A 13,481-nucleotide genomic window follows, 5' to 3' on the forward strand; every position below is an offset into this window, starting at 1 on the left:
TCAGTGAGCCACTGTGGAGGGACTTGCCTCAAGGCCCCATGGACACCTATTGCCAGTGATAATTGAAAACCAGCTGAACCCCCCTCACCCCCCCCCCCCCCCACACACACACTTTCCACAGACCTCTACTTCAATCCGATTTTGTGTTTTTTTTTTAAAGGAAAGATATGTTTTTTGGTATTTTTCGCCTTTATTGGGTAAACAGACAGGAAAAAAGGGAAGAAGGGAGGAGATTGGGGCATGACATGCAGCAGGGGCCCCCAGCTGGACTCAAACCAGGGACATTGCGGTTCTGTGGGATGCGTTGTAACCATTCAGCTATCAGGGCGCCTCGGGAACAGATTGTTAATTAGGTTGTTCTTCTCATCTGTTATTTATGTATTCTGTGTGATCATGGAAGGATGCCAGTATGGGAGGATCTGCATGTGTACACAAATGCGCAATCACTGGACAGTACCATTTCATAACAAGGATAAAATAACAGGAGGATGGGATGATATGCACCTGGATGACTTGGAGTTGACTTCATGTGCATTAGTACCCTGCAACCGAAGTGTTTGCAGGGTAACTAACGCCTTAAGCCTCTTTTTTTCCTTTAGTATGCTTTTTTAGTACTGTTCAGTTTGCAGGTTAGCTCTCATTACCACACTATGGCGTGGGAGTGCACAAGAATGTTCTAAAGATGAAGCGAGCGTTTATCCTGTTGACCTCTGGCCCGCTAGTGCATCTCCTAGTCTAGCTGCCAGAACTGCTAGCCTTTGTTTAGCATTCTCCTGGGGTCTCGCATATGGACAATCCATGTATTTCTCCAGAAGTCAGGATCTCTCATTGATCATTGCACCCTTCTGTAGCTGAGCCGAGTTACTTTGTATGCTTCCTTTATCTTGACCTCCAATTTTTGTTTCCACTGAGAATACCGTCTATGACTTTTCCTCAATGATCTCACAGCGTACAGTTTCTGGTATTACTATTTCTGAAGCAACTCAGTCATTTTTACATTGTAGTAATGGAGAATGTAGGTGATCTGGTGGTATCAGCTTTTTTTGCTCATAGGTTGATAGTAAAGTCAGCATTTTGGCGTTGGTGTTGGTCATCCTTCCGTGCTTTTTTTCTAGTTTATGAGAAGTATCCTCCTTGTAGTGATATTTCCTTCACACTGCATCAGCCTCCTGTTGTTCTCGTGACTATATTTGAACATTTAGATTCAATGTTCCCATCTGTTACCCCTCCATAGAGAGTTTTTCAGACTCATACACACACACACACACACACACACACACACACACACACACACACACACATACACACACACACACACAAAGGGATACATAAGGGGGGTCACAGAGCATCACAATTTGAAATGGTATGCTCATTTTCTTACCTGTTTGCAAATGACGCAGGACTCAATCTGCAGTCTCTTCTCACTTTTTCTGTTCCCTCCTCCTCACTCTCGATCCCCAGCTGAAGCCAAGATGCTTAATTAGCAATTTGCTAAGGACATTCTTTCCCCTGGGCGACTGTGGTCTCACAAGGCACAACATAAGAGCAAGCTGACCTGAAAAAGACCCCGAGCAATGCAGGGACAGAGGCAGGGAGACGGTGGAGGAACAGAGGATGATTATGAATGGGTGGAGGGAGGAGGGAAAGGGGGGGGGGGGGGGTCACAAGGGAAATGAAGTGGCATCTTGGGATGGGTAAAATAGTCACCATTTGTGCTGCTACTTCTCATCTTTTGAGTTGAAAGTGTTTTCCAGGATGAGGCAAAATCGGAGGATACTCCACGGATGTGTAGGTGTTTTGTAGTCGTGATAAACTGGTACATGCACATACTCACACTAATATAACTTCTAGAGTGGATTCCACTGTAGAAATTCAGAAAGGTCTCCTCCTCCTACAATATTTGTTGGAAATAAATGCATCAGATGGAAGAACAGATTTGTGGGACACAAGGCTACGGCTTGTTAATTAAGTGTTTGTGCGTTTGTGAAGTGCTTGCTTTGGTATTAAATGTGTCATACAACCAATTAATTGTAATTTTTAAAATAAAAATATTAGAATTTACTCCATTTATTGGTTAAAACAAATATAACTTTTGATGGTTACAGTTTTTTGAATGTCATGATTTCCTTGTTCTTGTTTCATATAATCTGAAGTTCAGTATTTTTCAACTTTTGACTGGTGGTCAATCACACTAATACTTTTTATTAAAAGTCATTTGCTTCCATGGTCTGCTTCAGGATTTAGTAATATACCCTCAATAATCTCTGTTTTTCCCCCACAGCGAATTGAATTCCAAACTACAAGACACTTTGGAGCAAATAGAGGTATGTGCCTCTCTGCTTTATCTCTAATTCCATTATTTGAGAGCGATATCCATAAAGAGACCTTTAGTGGTTTATAATATTCTGCTGTAACCCTGTAATTTTCTAGGGGCCCTCATCTGAAAGAAGCAATTTATGCTTCATTTTGACATTTTGATAGTTTGACTCTCACTCTGGGTCTCCCAAATATTGACTCATTCAGAAAGTCATTATTGTTAGTGCGCAAGCATGTAAATTATATCTGTTTCATCTCTAGCTGTGCTGTGATACTTGTGTGTGATAAATGGTATGCAAAGCAATTTTCTCTGCACCGCTGCTATTGCTGCGCTTGAGTAGATTAATTACTTATGGTTTTGTCTGTACACAAGAAGCAGGGCGTGCATGTGCGCAGACATGTTCCAAGGTGCTCATTTGTTTATCTGTCAGCTTGAGTTTTCAATACGTTATGCAAAATCGTATAGGTAAACACTCACACAAAGTATACATCAAGAGCACGGTTTTGGTCTGCATAGTTCACAGCCATATTGCCACTATCTCAAGTGCTAAGCTTGTGTGCTAAGAGTTCTATAACACATTTAAGTATATAAAAGCTGTATGTACACACGAACATGCTCTGCAGTGTACATACATTAACATGCACATACAAGCCCTGCAGAGTGAAGAGACTTTTCAATCCAAACATGCTTCACACAACAGAGATGTCATTTGTTTGTGGTCAGTGTAGTGTCTAATATTTGTGTACAGGCAACACCACACACACACACACACACACACACACATATATATATTACTCTTTGCAGCGTACTAACCATCTCTGTCCATGCACTCTATAGAAAAGCAACCAACCAGTCAACTGTATTGAGCAATTTCTCAATAAATAAAAACACAATGAAGCATCACTGTCTCCTCTCTAGACGTGACCATGCACAGCAGGAATAGACAGAACATGTCACCAGTGAATTTATGTTCTGAAAGTTCTGTTGTTTGGTGTATTTGACATTGGGCGTCACACCAAGAGGGCAGAGTTTTCACTGAATAAAGCTTAAATTCACACTGAATAAAAATCACTTTGTTAGTGTATTTAGTAACTTATCATTTGCCAGCTATTTTCCTATTGTAAATATTGTACTTAAAGCCCCTACATGTGGATTTTTTAAGTGGAAAACGAAAAATGGAACAATCTTGTTGGAAAAATTGGCACAATCTATTTGTTGCCTTCAGCTCATTTAAACTGTGTCCTCGGGCACCTGCATTGCTTTTTGCCACAGTGTCTTTATTGGTACTACCACTAGGGGGCACCAAAGAGAAGAGATGCTAATTCACAAGTTCTACACATAATGGCTTTAATCTTTAAATTAGTAATCTTAAAAATTTCGTGCTGTTATACAAGTTAGAAGCATTTGGTGAGATAGAGATATCTGGGTGGTCACTCAAGCAAATAATTAATCAATTCACTACAGTTACTCCTAATATTTTATCTTTCCATTTATTTTCTTTTTCTACAAGAAAAATACATCATCATATGTATTTTAGTGTGTATTGTGATCATGTGAAATCAGTTTATAGTTTGTTCTTCCACACTGTGAAATACGTTGAATGTTCAGCTGTAGCCTTTGCATCATGCACACGTTCAGCTTAGATTTAGGCGTGAGAAGATGCGGGGCGATGCAAAATGTCTGATAAATTAGCTTTTGTCAGCGCCATTTTCTTTGAGGTCGGCTTAGTGTGTCAGGGTCATTCCACATCCACGTACTTCCTAACTTCCCACTATCCTTGTCTTACTTCCTCAACCCTCTTTTTATCTCTTTGTTAAAGACTTATACAGACACACACAGTCCAATTACCTGCTTTTGGCCTGGAGTAGTAGCTATACATCTGCACATCTATATCTTAATCCCTGTCTTAACGTTGATAATCCCTCTCTTTTTTTTCTTCCCCTCAATTTCCCCCCTTTTTCCCTTTGTCGTCCATCTATTTCTGGCTCCAGGAGCAGCTTGATGTCGCCCTGTCGAAGACTTGCAAGCACTTTGATGTTGCGCACTACACCAAGGTCCAGCTGGCCTATACACTCCTGGGCAAGACACAGGTCAGTGGTTTGACTCTTCTACAAAGTCAGTGGGAATGGAAAAAAAACTTGACTGTGATGTCCACGTGTTGTTTTCATGTACTGCATGTGTCATTTTGCTTATTTCCTTACTTTCAGTATCTTTGGCCACCATTTTGACTGCAATAGTATAAAAAACTGTCAGATGGGTTAAACATCACAGAAAAGATTAAAGTGTAATTAGGTTTATTCAAGTTTCTTTTTGTTATTGTTATACGTTTTTGTACTCCAGTGAGTGAAATTAGGATCTTCTTATTGGAGTAGAGAATATTTTAGGCTCGTTGATTGAATGAGTGAGGCCACAGGGCATGCATGTCGTCTTTTGTGATTAAGGTACACTCTTCTTACTGTCAATCAACTCATACCCACAGAAAACACCCACAAAAAGAAACACATTTCTCCAAGATAATCCGTAGGATAATATGAACTTACTGTCAAAACATCAAAAAGACAGAAATGAAAGTGTCACAAATAACAAATTATACAGTATACCTTTTTTTCCCTTTTTCTTTAGTTTTTTTTGCCGGCACAGCGGTTCATTTGAAGCTGCTATATTAAGAACAAACAGTTTTTGTACATTTCTTTCAAAATTTCGTACTGTACAGCTGTTAACTATTATAGCATCAGTGTGATTTCTGTTAATTAATGGGAGGGCCATTATGAAACATCATAAACAAAAACATAAAAGTTATATCACCTTCTCCACATTACACTTGGGTATTTGACTAGTTAGAGTAGAAACTGGAAATCATAGTGTACTTGTTAACTTAGAACAATGGACAGAGCATCATTGTTATCACACTTGAGCCGATGTTGACGTTAATAAATGCGCTGTACGCCACTTGACATTAATAGCCATCCTTGAGTTGGGGACCGCATCGTCAAGAATGGTTGAGAAAGCGTAATGTTTTTCTCATTACTGTGATGACGAGCATTTTCAGACTCAAGCTAACGAGAGAGCTGCTTTTGACTGCCTCTTGCCATCTTCCCTAAGTGCTTGTTGTTGTTTCAATTCACTTGATTTGACTCATCACTTGGAAAAAAACACAAACTGAGTCATCCAAGTGTTAGTCAGCATCGCAAGACCTTTGACATACAATAACATATAATCTCAGACCATTTGTATTGTCTTTCTCCTTACAGTGGTCTCTTGTCTCATTACCTGGTTCAGATGCACTGGTTGCCCTTAGCCTAATGAACCTGAAACCCAGTTTGCTTGTCCACCATTTGTCTGAATGAAAAGTCTTTGTGTTTAATACAGTTAGCTATAGAAAAATAAGTTTATCTGCTTGTGCAATTGATTAGTAATTTTGTCTAAAACTTGGTCCTGGCCATTCTACTTATTATTATGAGAAGTACCACAGTCGTCTCCTTTCCCTTTTCTATAAACCCTGGTTTGTACAGCCAGCGATTTGATCTAGTGTTTTTAGGACAGATGAAGTGAATTTCACTCTGCAAAGAGGAAAGAAATGTTTAAATTACTTTTCTGGCAGCTGGGCAGTCAGAATGGATGGGGGCAACATTTCGTGGTCAATTGCACTGCAGCACCCATTGCCTATAGGGCTTTGCTCAATGTGCTAATGTTTCTCACGACTCTGTTGTCCTCAATTCACTCGGGAGCCACTGCAAGACTGCGGGTGGGAGCCGGAAAACAGAAAATGATGGTTAATGTAACTCAACCTTAAAAGAGAATAAGGGGGAAGACACTTAGCTATGAAGGCGCAGAAAGACAACAGTGCGATAGACTAAGATTGTACTGCAGATGTGTTTTGTGTAATCATGGTTACAGTAAGAGCAATTTTTGGGTTAGCCTAATGATGAAAAAATGACAGCAGTTATAGTCATTTAAGGTTACATAACTGAAAAATCCTATTTTTGCTATTAAGTTTTATATAATATTATTAAAGGAAAGAGCACATACTTTTGTTTTTCTCCATAAGTCCCATTTAAAGACTGAATAGTGTGTGAATCTGTCTTTCTGACTTCTCCACCGTGTTTTTGAAACTCAGCCCATAACTCATTTTTCCCTATTGAAAACATAAATGTTTAAAATGGGTCACACAAATATACTTTAATTTTTAAATAAGGCAAAATGATTTCCTGAAACAGGTTGGCACCATAGTTTTTAGAAAACATTATTAAACATGAGTAAATAGAGTCTCTGCACTGTATTTTCAGCTGTAGATTTAGTGCTGTAATAATTGTATACAGCAGCAGGACAGTGGATGAGAGATTGACTGACTAAAACTACAGTGCTCACGTTCATCATAATGAAGAAGCATGCCACACTGTAAAAGGATGTGGCTTGCTGATGTGTTTTTAATAGACTTTGGGTAACAATGGAAGTCGAGGACTAAATATGAGATTGAAAATCATTTTTCAATGCATTCTCTGGTTGAAAGTTTCTTATTTCTTGCGCCTGTAACCACAGTCGACAATTATGTCACGGTGATCTGACATTCCGTGGAGCACACTTCTGCATCACCTACATTCACTGAGCAGTTTAATGATCCCCTCCTGACATGGTATAAGATGTATTTAGGACTCTACTTTGAATAATAATTTTCATCTGATATGGGTTTTCCACAAAAAAAGTTGATTAGCCAAGTCCAATAATCTTGTTGAAATCCCTAAAATGACATCAACTCATTCTGCCTCATTAAAAGTTCCAGACTCTATAAATATGTAAAATGTTTTTCAGTTCTAAAGTTTAACTGCTGGACATGGAGATGTCTTCTACTTAACTGTGAAGTTAATTTGCAGTGTGTGTGCACCGGAGGCTTCAAGTTTCCACATCACACTGTAAATTGAATATATAATATTGAATATTAGACAACAATTAGCTCCGGACTAGTTGTGATGTCGCAAATCCTGTTCAAAGGTCCAGCCATTTTCAATGAGAATCTTACTTCAGGAGATGGATGTGAAGCTTTCTAGTGTAATGCACATACATAATTCTGCACAGTGAGGCGCAAACATTCAACTGTAGGAACAGACTGGAGGGGTATTTGTATTCAGTTTCTCTTTTAAAAAATGCTTTCAGCAATTTCATGAACTGTCTCTGGTTGTCAGAAACAGAAAACAATAAACTTTTGAAAATATAAGAAATCCAAAGTCATAATGGAAAAGACTTGTTGGGAAACATGGATAAGCCAAAATCTATTTTCATAGAGGACATGTAATATGGATTCTCCTTTGAGTCAGAGTGCTTTGATAAGGGATCATTATATTGATGAAATTCCTTGAGGTGTTTCACATGAAATAAAAGATGCTATGAGTGAACAGAGCTGGAGGCAGTTAGCTGTGCTACCATACCATACATGTCATTAGTATGTCTCTGTCATAGTGTTCTCCGTTTGTTCCTTCTTTGCCCTTAGTGCCTCATTAATGACATCTTTCGCAACTGGGGAGGTTTCAGAGATGTGAATCATGGAAACTGTTTGCCCATTTTCACTTGGACCTGAATATTTCAGTTTCCAGGGTAGACAGCTATCCTCATTTCCCCTTATGCCACCTTATGTAACTAACATAATACGTCTGAAAATGATTCCTAATATCAAGTATAGCGTATGTGAAGTTTGATTTGCAGCATCCCTGCTGTTCGCCCTTTTCACAAATCCACACTAGCAGATGACAGTGACATCTTGACATAATAGTTTTTCATAATAGTGTGTCTCTTTGGTTCTCTCTACAGACCGCCATGGACCAGCTACACATGCACTTCACCCAGGCCATCCACAACACTGTGTTCCAAGTGGTGTTGGGATATGTGGAGTTGTGTGCCGGCAACGCTGATACCAAGTTCCAGAAAATGCAGTACAAGGACCTGTGCACGGTGAGAAGTGTGTGTGTGTGTGTGTGTGTGTGTGTGTGTGTGTGTGTGTGTGTGTGTGTGTGTGTGTGTGTGTGTTTAATCTATTCCACTAATATTCATACATTCTGTATGGAGTTGTGGTTGGATGCCAATGTGAAGACTAACCACTTCTTCACACTGGCATATGACTAACTGCTTTTTTACTTAGTGAAAGCTTGAATAAAAAATACCACCTGTATAGTATTGTGGCATGTGTACACACACGCACGCACACACACACACACACACACACGCACACACACAACCCTCCTCTAGCTGACTTATTGCCTTGCAGTCAAGCGAAAAATGCCCTATTTCATGACAAGGGATTCTACAGATTCTTCATAATGGAGTGAAATGAAGGAGGAGAGTGTGGAGAAAGTGATTGAGAGAAATAAAAAAAAAAAAAAAAAGGTCCTGCTGCTGTTGTGAGATGCTTGCTATATCGTTGCCTCATGAGATAATTAATCTTGCTCATGCACTGCAGCACTTTTTGACTGGGCTTTCCATATTGGCTCTTAGCTTTCCTTTTCCTTCCCTCATTCTTTTTCGCTTTCTGTCTCCGATGTCTGTCTTTTTGTCTCTCCCTCCCAGTTAAAAATAAATCACATTTGCATAGCCAGCAAGTCATAACTTGAACAATTCAGTTTGAACTGGCTGGGATTAGGTTGTTGTCCCCCAGGAACAATGTTACAGTCTGACCTATAGTACTAAGTCCTGCACAGGGGTATGTAGAGGTATTAGTAAAGGTTACCCCTGCCTGATTGGATGGTACAGTTTGTTACTTTACCATCTTTTAGCTCCATGTTTGGCCTAGCTGTTTTACCGCAGTGCTTTTACCAGGGGCATTGCCTGCTGTGTTCATATCTACAATAACCTGCCCTTTACCTCTTACTTTTGCGCTGCCTCTCCTACTCGCTTCATGCTCTTTATTTCTTTCTGTTTATACATGTTTTCCTACCCCAGTTGGTCAGTGGCCTGGAAAAAGCAACATTCTTTTCATAAAGGCAGGGGGTTCCAGGTCAAGGCATCTTTTGGTTGGACCTGGGTGTAGATCCAGGGGCGTCAGTGGTAGCCTGAATTTACGTGGGCCGAAGTGACTACTATCTACTTTCTTGACTTTATTTGCCTTTTAGGTGACTGAATGGTTTCACTCCATGGATGTATTATAAGAGCTGGCTACAGTGCTGCCACTTTTTCCTAGTTGCCACTCATGGTATTGCATTGAAAAGTCCCCCTGCTGCCCAAGAAGCATTTTCTTCATAGACCACCATTGTAAAAGAAACATCTGTAAAACTGTTGAAAGGACACTTAGAACTGCAAACAAGACCGATTATGACTCGGTCTGTAATTAATTTTTGATCTATGGAAGTTTTATGTTCATAAAACTTTCTTTGAGCTGAGAAAAGTAATCTGTGTTAAAAATCTGTGACATCATCACAATGTCAAGTCTATGGGCTGGGCGGGAACTGGCAGTTGGGACCAGCGGGGGAAACACAACTGCGCATATTTAGTGGGCTGCCTTTAGCAGAAACAAAACCAGAAGCTAGAAAGTTTTTTTGCCATATGTGCCAGCTGAGCAATTCTTATAGGACTGAATAGGTATAATTTTTGGTCATTTTGCTCTTATAATACATTGATTATTCACTCATAGCATCCATCCATCCATCCATTAAACAGAACATTTTTAAACAGAACAAAACTTTGGGCGATGATGATAATGATGATGATAAAGTGATACTATTTAAGTATTACTAGACTCTCAGTTGTGGTCTGAGGGAAAGTTTTTCTTACTGTTATGGGGTCAAAGCTTGCTGGTAAGGAAGTATAGCTTGTTAGCTCGACACATGTGGGTGCAGTTATGAATTATACAATTATGCATACGGCTCTGCCTCTGCCTGCCAGAGACCACTTGAAAGCATCAAAACAGTAACACTATATATGTACTGACAGGCACACTGACAGTATTTCCAGTTCTCCTGCAATCCAGTTTGGATTTATTGACACATGTTCTAAGTGCATGATATGTCAAGCTATCAGTGCGAGTGCTGTATAATCCACCTCATTTATATTGCACTTGTTTTTAAAGTGGAGTATGTGCCTTTTGGAAAATGTCTCTGAGAATAACAACTTTTAACATTGAATAAAGTAAAATAAGTTATGCTAGACTATTTCTTTGGAGATCAGCTCAGAATAATTTATCTTCACCAGATAGTCACTGTTTTATGTAAATTAATGTTGACAGATAACAAGACACAAGGATGTTTGAATAAATTGTGTATAAGAATTGTTGTGTTTTCGTTACCTTAGAATGAGCCCTTTATATCTACCTAAGGAGCAGACCCTCTTCCACAGAGCTCGCCATGTTGCACCGCCATGTTTCCAGTAGCCCAGAACGAACAAACCAAACACTGGCTCCAGAGAATTTTTCACAAGTTTCATGACATAAAGGGGAGGGGGAGGGGTTTTCATTTGGTTGCCATCTTCAACCTCACCACTAGATGTCACTAAATCCTACACACTGCACCTTTTAGCTGAAATTACTTACTTGAATATCCTGGTCCATACCCTGTTGTTCTGGACTCCTTTTTTGTTTTATCTGTGTAGCTAACACTTATTAAGCTTACTGGAAATCTGTGTCATGGATCCCCTTAAAATACTGCTTGCATGGAACTATATGCTAGTTAAAGACATGTCCTAAGGTTTACTTGTGTTGATAGATACCCTGTCAACATGTCGTGTTGCCTGGATGATCCCACTGAAACTACAAACACACATATACTTTACAACTGCTCTCATCGACTTACGATTGATGGGATGTGTTATTGCATTCTTGGCTGTGTGATCATGATTGATAGGGCAACACATACACAAACGTATAGGCAGGCACATGCCTAAATGAAGAGATATGTGTACATCCACACACAGGTCATCTGTGTCGCTGACTGTATTTTCAGCCTGTCTACAGTGACTTTTATGGAAAGATCAAGTATTGAGCTTATTCATTTTTGGCGGATAATTTTATGAGGCTGGTTTCTATTTTAGCACATTATATTCCTAAAGTGGGCAATTATCTACCTGCTGTAAAAATGTCCAAAGGAGGACTAACTGAAATACCTTTGTGAAATAAATGTCTATGTAGTTTATATGGTCTAGAGACACTGGAATGAGATAGTTATAGAGATGGTAGAAATAGGAAGATTGGCAAAAAAAAATACATATTTTTTTTACCTTTTTGAGTGTGAAATGCCCTTCACACTTAAGAAAAACATTTTTGTGATGTTTCAACTTGGATTGTGACTGTTGGTTGCAACAAAACCAAGACATTTGAGGTTGCATCTTGGGCTTCTAGAAACATTGATTGACATTTTTCACCATTTAAAGACCAAGCATGTAATCAATCGTTCGAGAAAATAATCAGCAGACTAATCAATAATGAAAATCATGGTTAATTGCAATCCTAGTGACAAATTGTTTCCAGTTCAAATCAATAGACTGGCTGTAGAAAATGTGGTTGAAAACAATGCTTTGTGCTTTTAACCAGCTTTGTTTTGATTTGCTCTTGCAAGGTGTTGAACAGTCACTTGCTCAGTAGAGAATGTGTTGATGTATCAGTTTTGTAGTATTGTATTAATGGGGTTGTTTGTTCCGAAGAGCAAACTTATTTAGTTGCTATTCTCCTGGTAAATAAAGTTTAAAAATGTCAGAACCCACATTAGACCCTCTGAACTTATGCAACTTATGACCCTCTTACTTATGCAACTTAAAATTCAAGGGAAAAGGGAACACTCTGAAAGGTCAGCTCTGATTGTGAAAGGGTCTTATTAATTTTACATCAACATCTCATCATTATTGGCTAGCCTCACTCCCTATCAATCCCCTGGTCTGTCTGACTTCTCTCCTGACTGAAATAGGACAATTCACTCCCAGAATCATAGGAAGTTCTCATCCCAGAGGAGATGACTGTAAAAGCTGGACTATATACATTATTTATAATTATACTATTCATCCAGACAACTGGTGGTTAGCCAGAATAAAAAATAGCTGCAAACATTTTTGCTAAGAATAAGAGATTCACTATTTTGTTTTTTGTTCCCCCAGCTCATGATGTCATATTGTGTGGGGTACCTTTGGGGCCTCTAGAATCTTTTAGAGCTTCGAGCTTAAGCCTGCCCGCATTATTTTTACCTGTGTTGATTAAAGCCATTAGTTTTACTAATGACAGAGAAATAACCAACAATGATATCAAACAGCTGCTCATCTGTTACCCAAAGTGATTCATTCCACTCTCTATTGTGCAGTGCCATATTTTGACAGAGGCTGACCTTTAGCTGCATTGTATATGGGAAGGATGGACCATTTTGCGAGGCTGTGGTTTGAGTGGATGCTTTTTCTTATTAAGCAGTGCCATGATCCAAGGCCAGCTTTTTGTGTTTAGTCAACCGTGGCTGCAGATAGCTTCATTACAGGATGAAACTAATCACTGTCCAATGTATCACCCCAGCTTGATGGAAATTGGTCTCATGTAGTTTTCAATCCCTATGGTAAAAGAAAACTTCTCTTTGATGCATTTTTTCTTGTTTTCAGAGATTACGATGATTTCAGGTGTATTATTGTAAGCTTTTGACGTCACTGATTATAGATTAGTACCAGGTGTGAGATGTGTACTGTATATCCAAAGCTGTATGTGACACTTGTATTGAACTTGTCTTGAGAAGGACTAAATGTGGATGGAACATCGGTTATATAATAAAACCATTGGCACTTCCCTTAAGTAATCTTTTTTTTTGATATACACTGTTGCCATAACCAGCATCTATTTTTGGCATTTTTATTACTCTGCCAGAGTAATGATAGACATATTAGGACTGCAGCTGTTACTCATGAAGAGGAATGTTTTGTTTGATGAATGACCCTCAGGACAGGAAGCCTGATTGATCTTTTACTTTTTTGTTACTTGGGAGATTGTTGTGTTTTTCTGGTGAGTCAATGGTTTAAAAGAAACAAAAAATCCTCTAGAATTCCATGGAAACTTTGTCAGTGCCTGTGACAAATTTTCCATATGAGATTAATCTTGTTTTGGCGTGTGGCAGGTTTTTTGTGATGATGCACATTTAAGGTAATACAACATGAAACATGGAGTGGATCATCCAAAACATGTTCCTGTGTCAAATCTCCAATTTGGTTTTGGGCCTGGTCAAAG

At 39.1% G+C, this 13,481-nt stretch overlaps 1 protein-coding gene across 1 annotated transcript in view; it reads left to right on the top strand.

The window, feature by feature from the left end:
* The window catches only part of vps50 (VPS50 EARP/GARPII complex subunit), a 108,000-nt gene that overhangs the window by 29,646 nt on the left and 64,873 nt on the right, over nucleotides 1-13,481 (top strand). Inside the window, exons 10-12 of the mRNA XM_053334760.1 lie at nucleotides 2,282-2,324; nucleotides 4,309-4,407; nucleotides 8,120-8,260. Coding sequence (XP_053190735.1) covers nucleotides 2,282-2,324; nucleotides 4,309-4,407; nucleotides 8,120-8,260 — 283 coding nt within the window. The remainder of the gene's footprint in view (nucleotides 1-2,281; nucleotides 2,325-4,308; nucleotides 4,408-8,119; nucleotides 8,261-13,481) is intronic.

This window comes from Scomber japonicus, chromosome 15 (genome assembly GCF_027409825.1).
Source record: "Scomber japonicus isolate fScoJap1 chromosome 15, fScoJap1.pri, whole genome shotgun sequence".
NCBI lineage: Eukaryota > Metazoa > Chordata > Actinopteri > Scombriformes > Scombridae > Scomber > Scomber japonicus.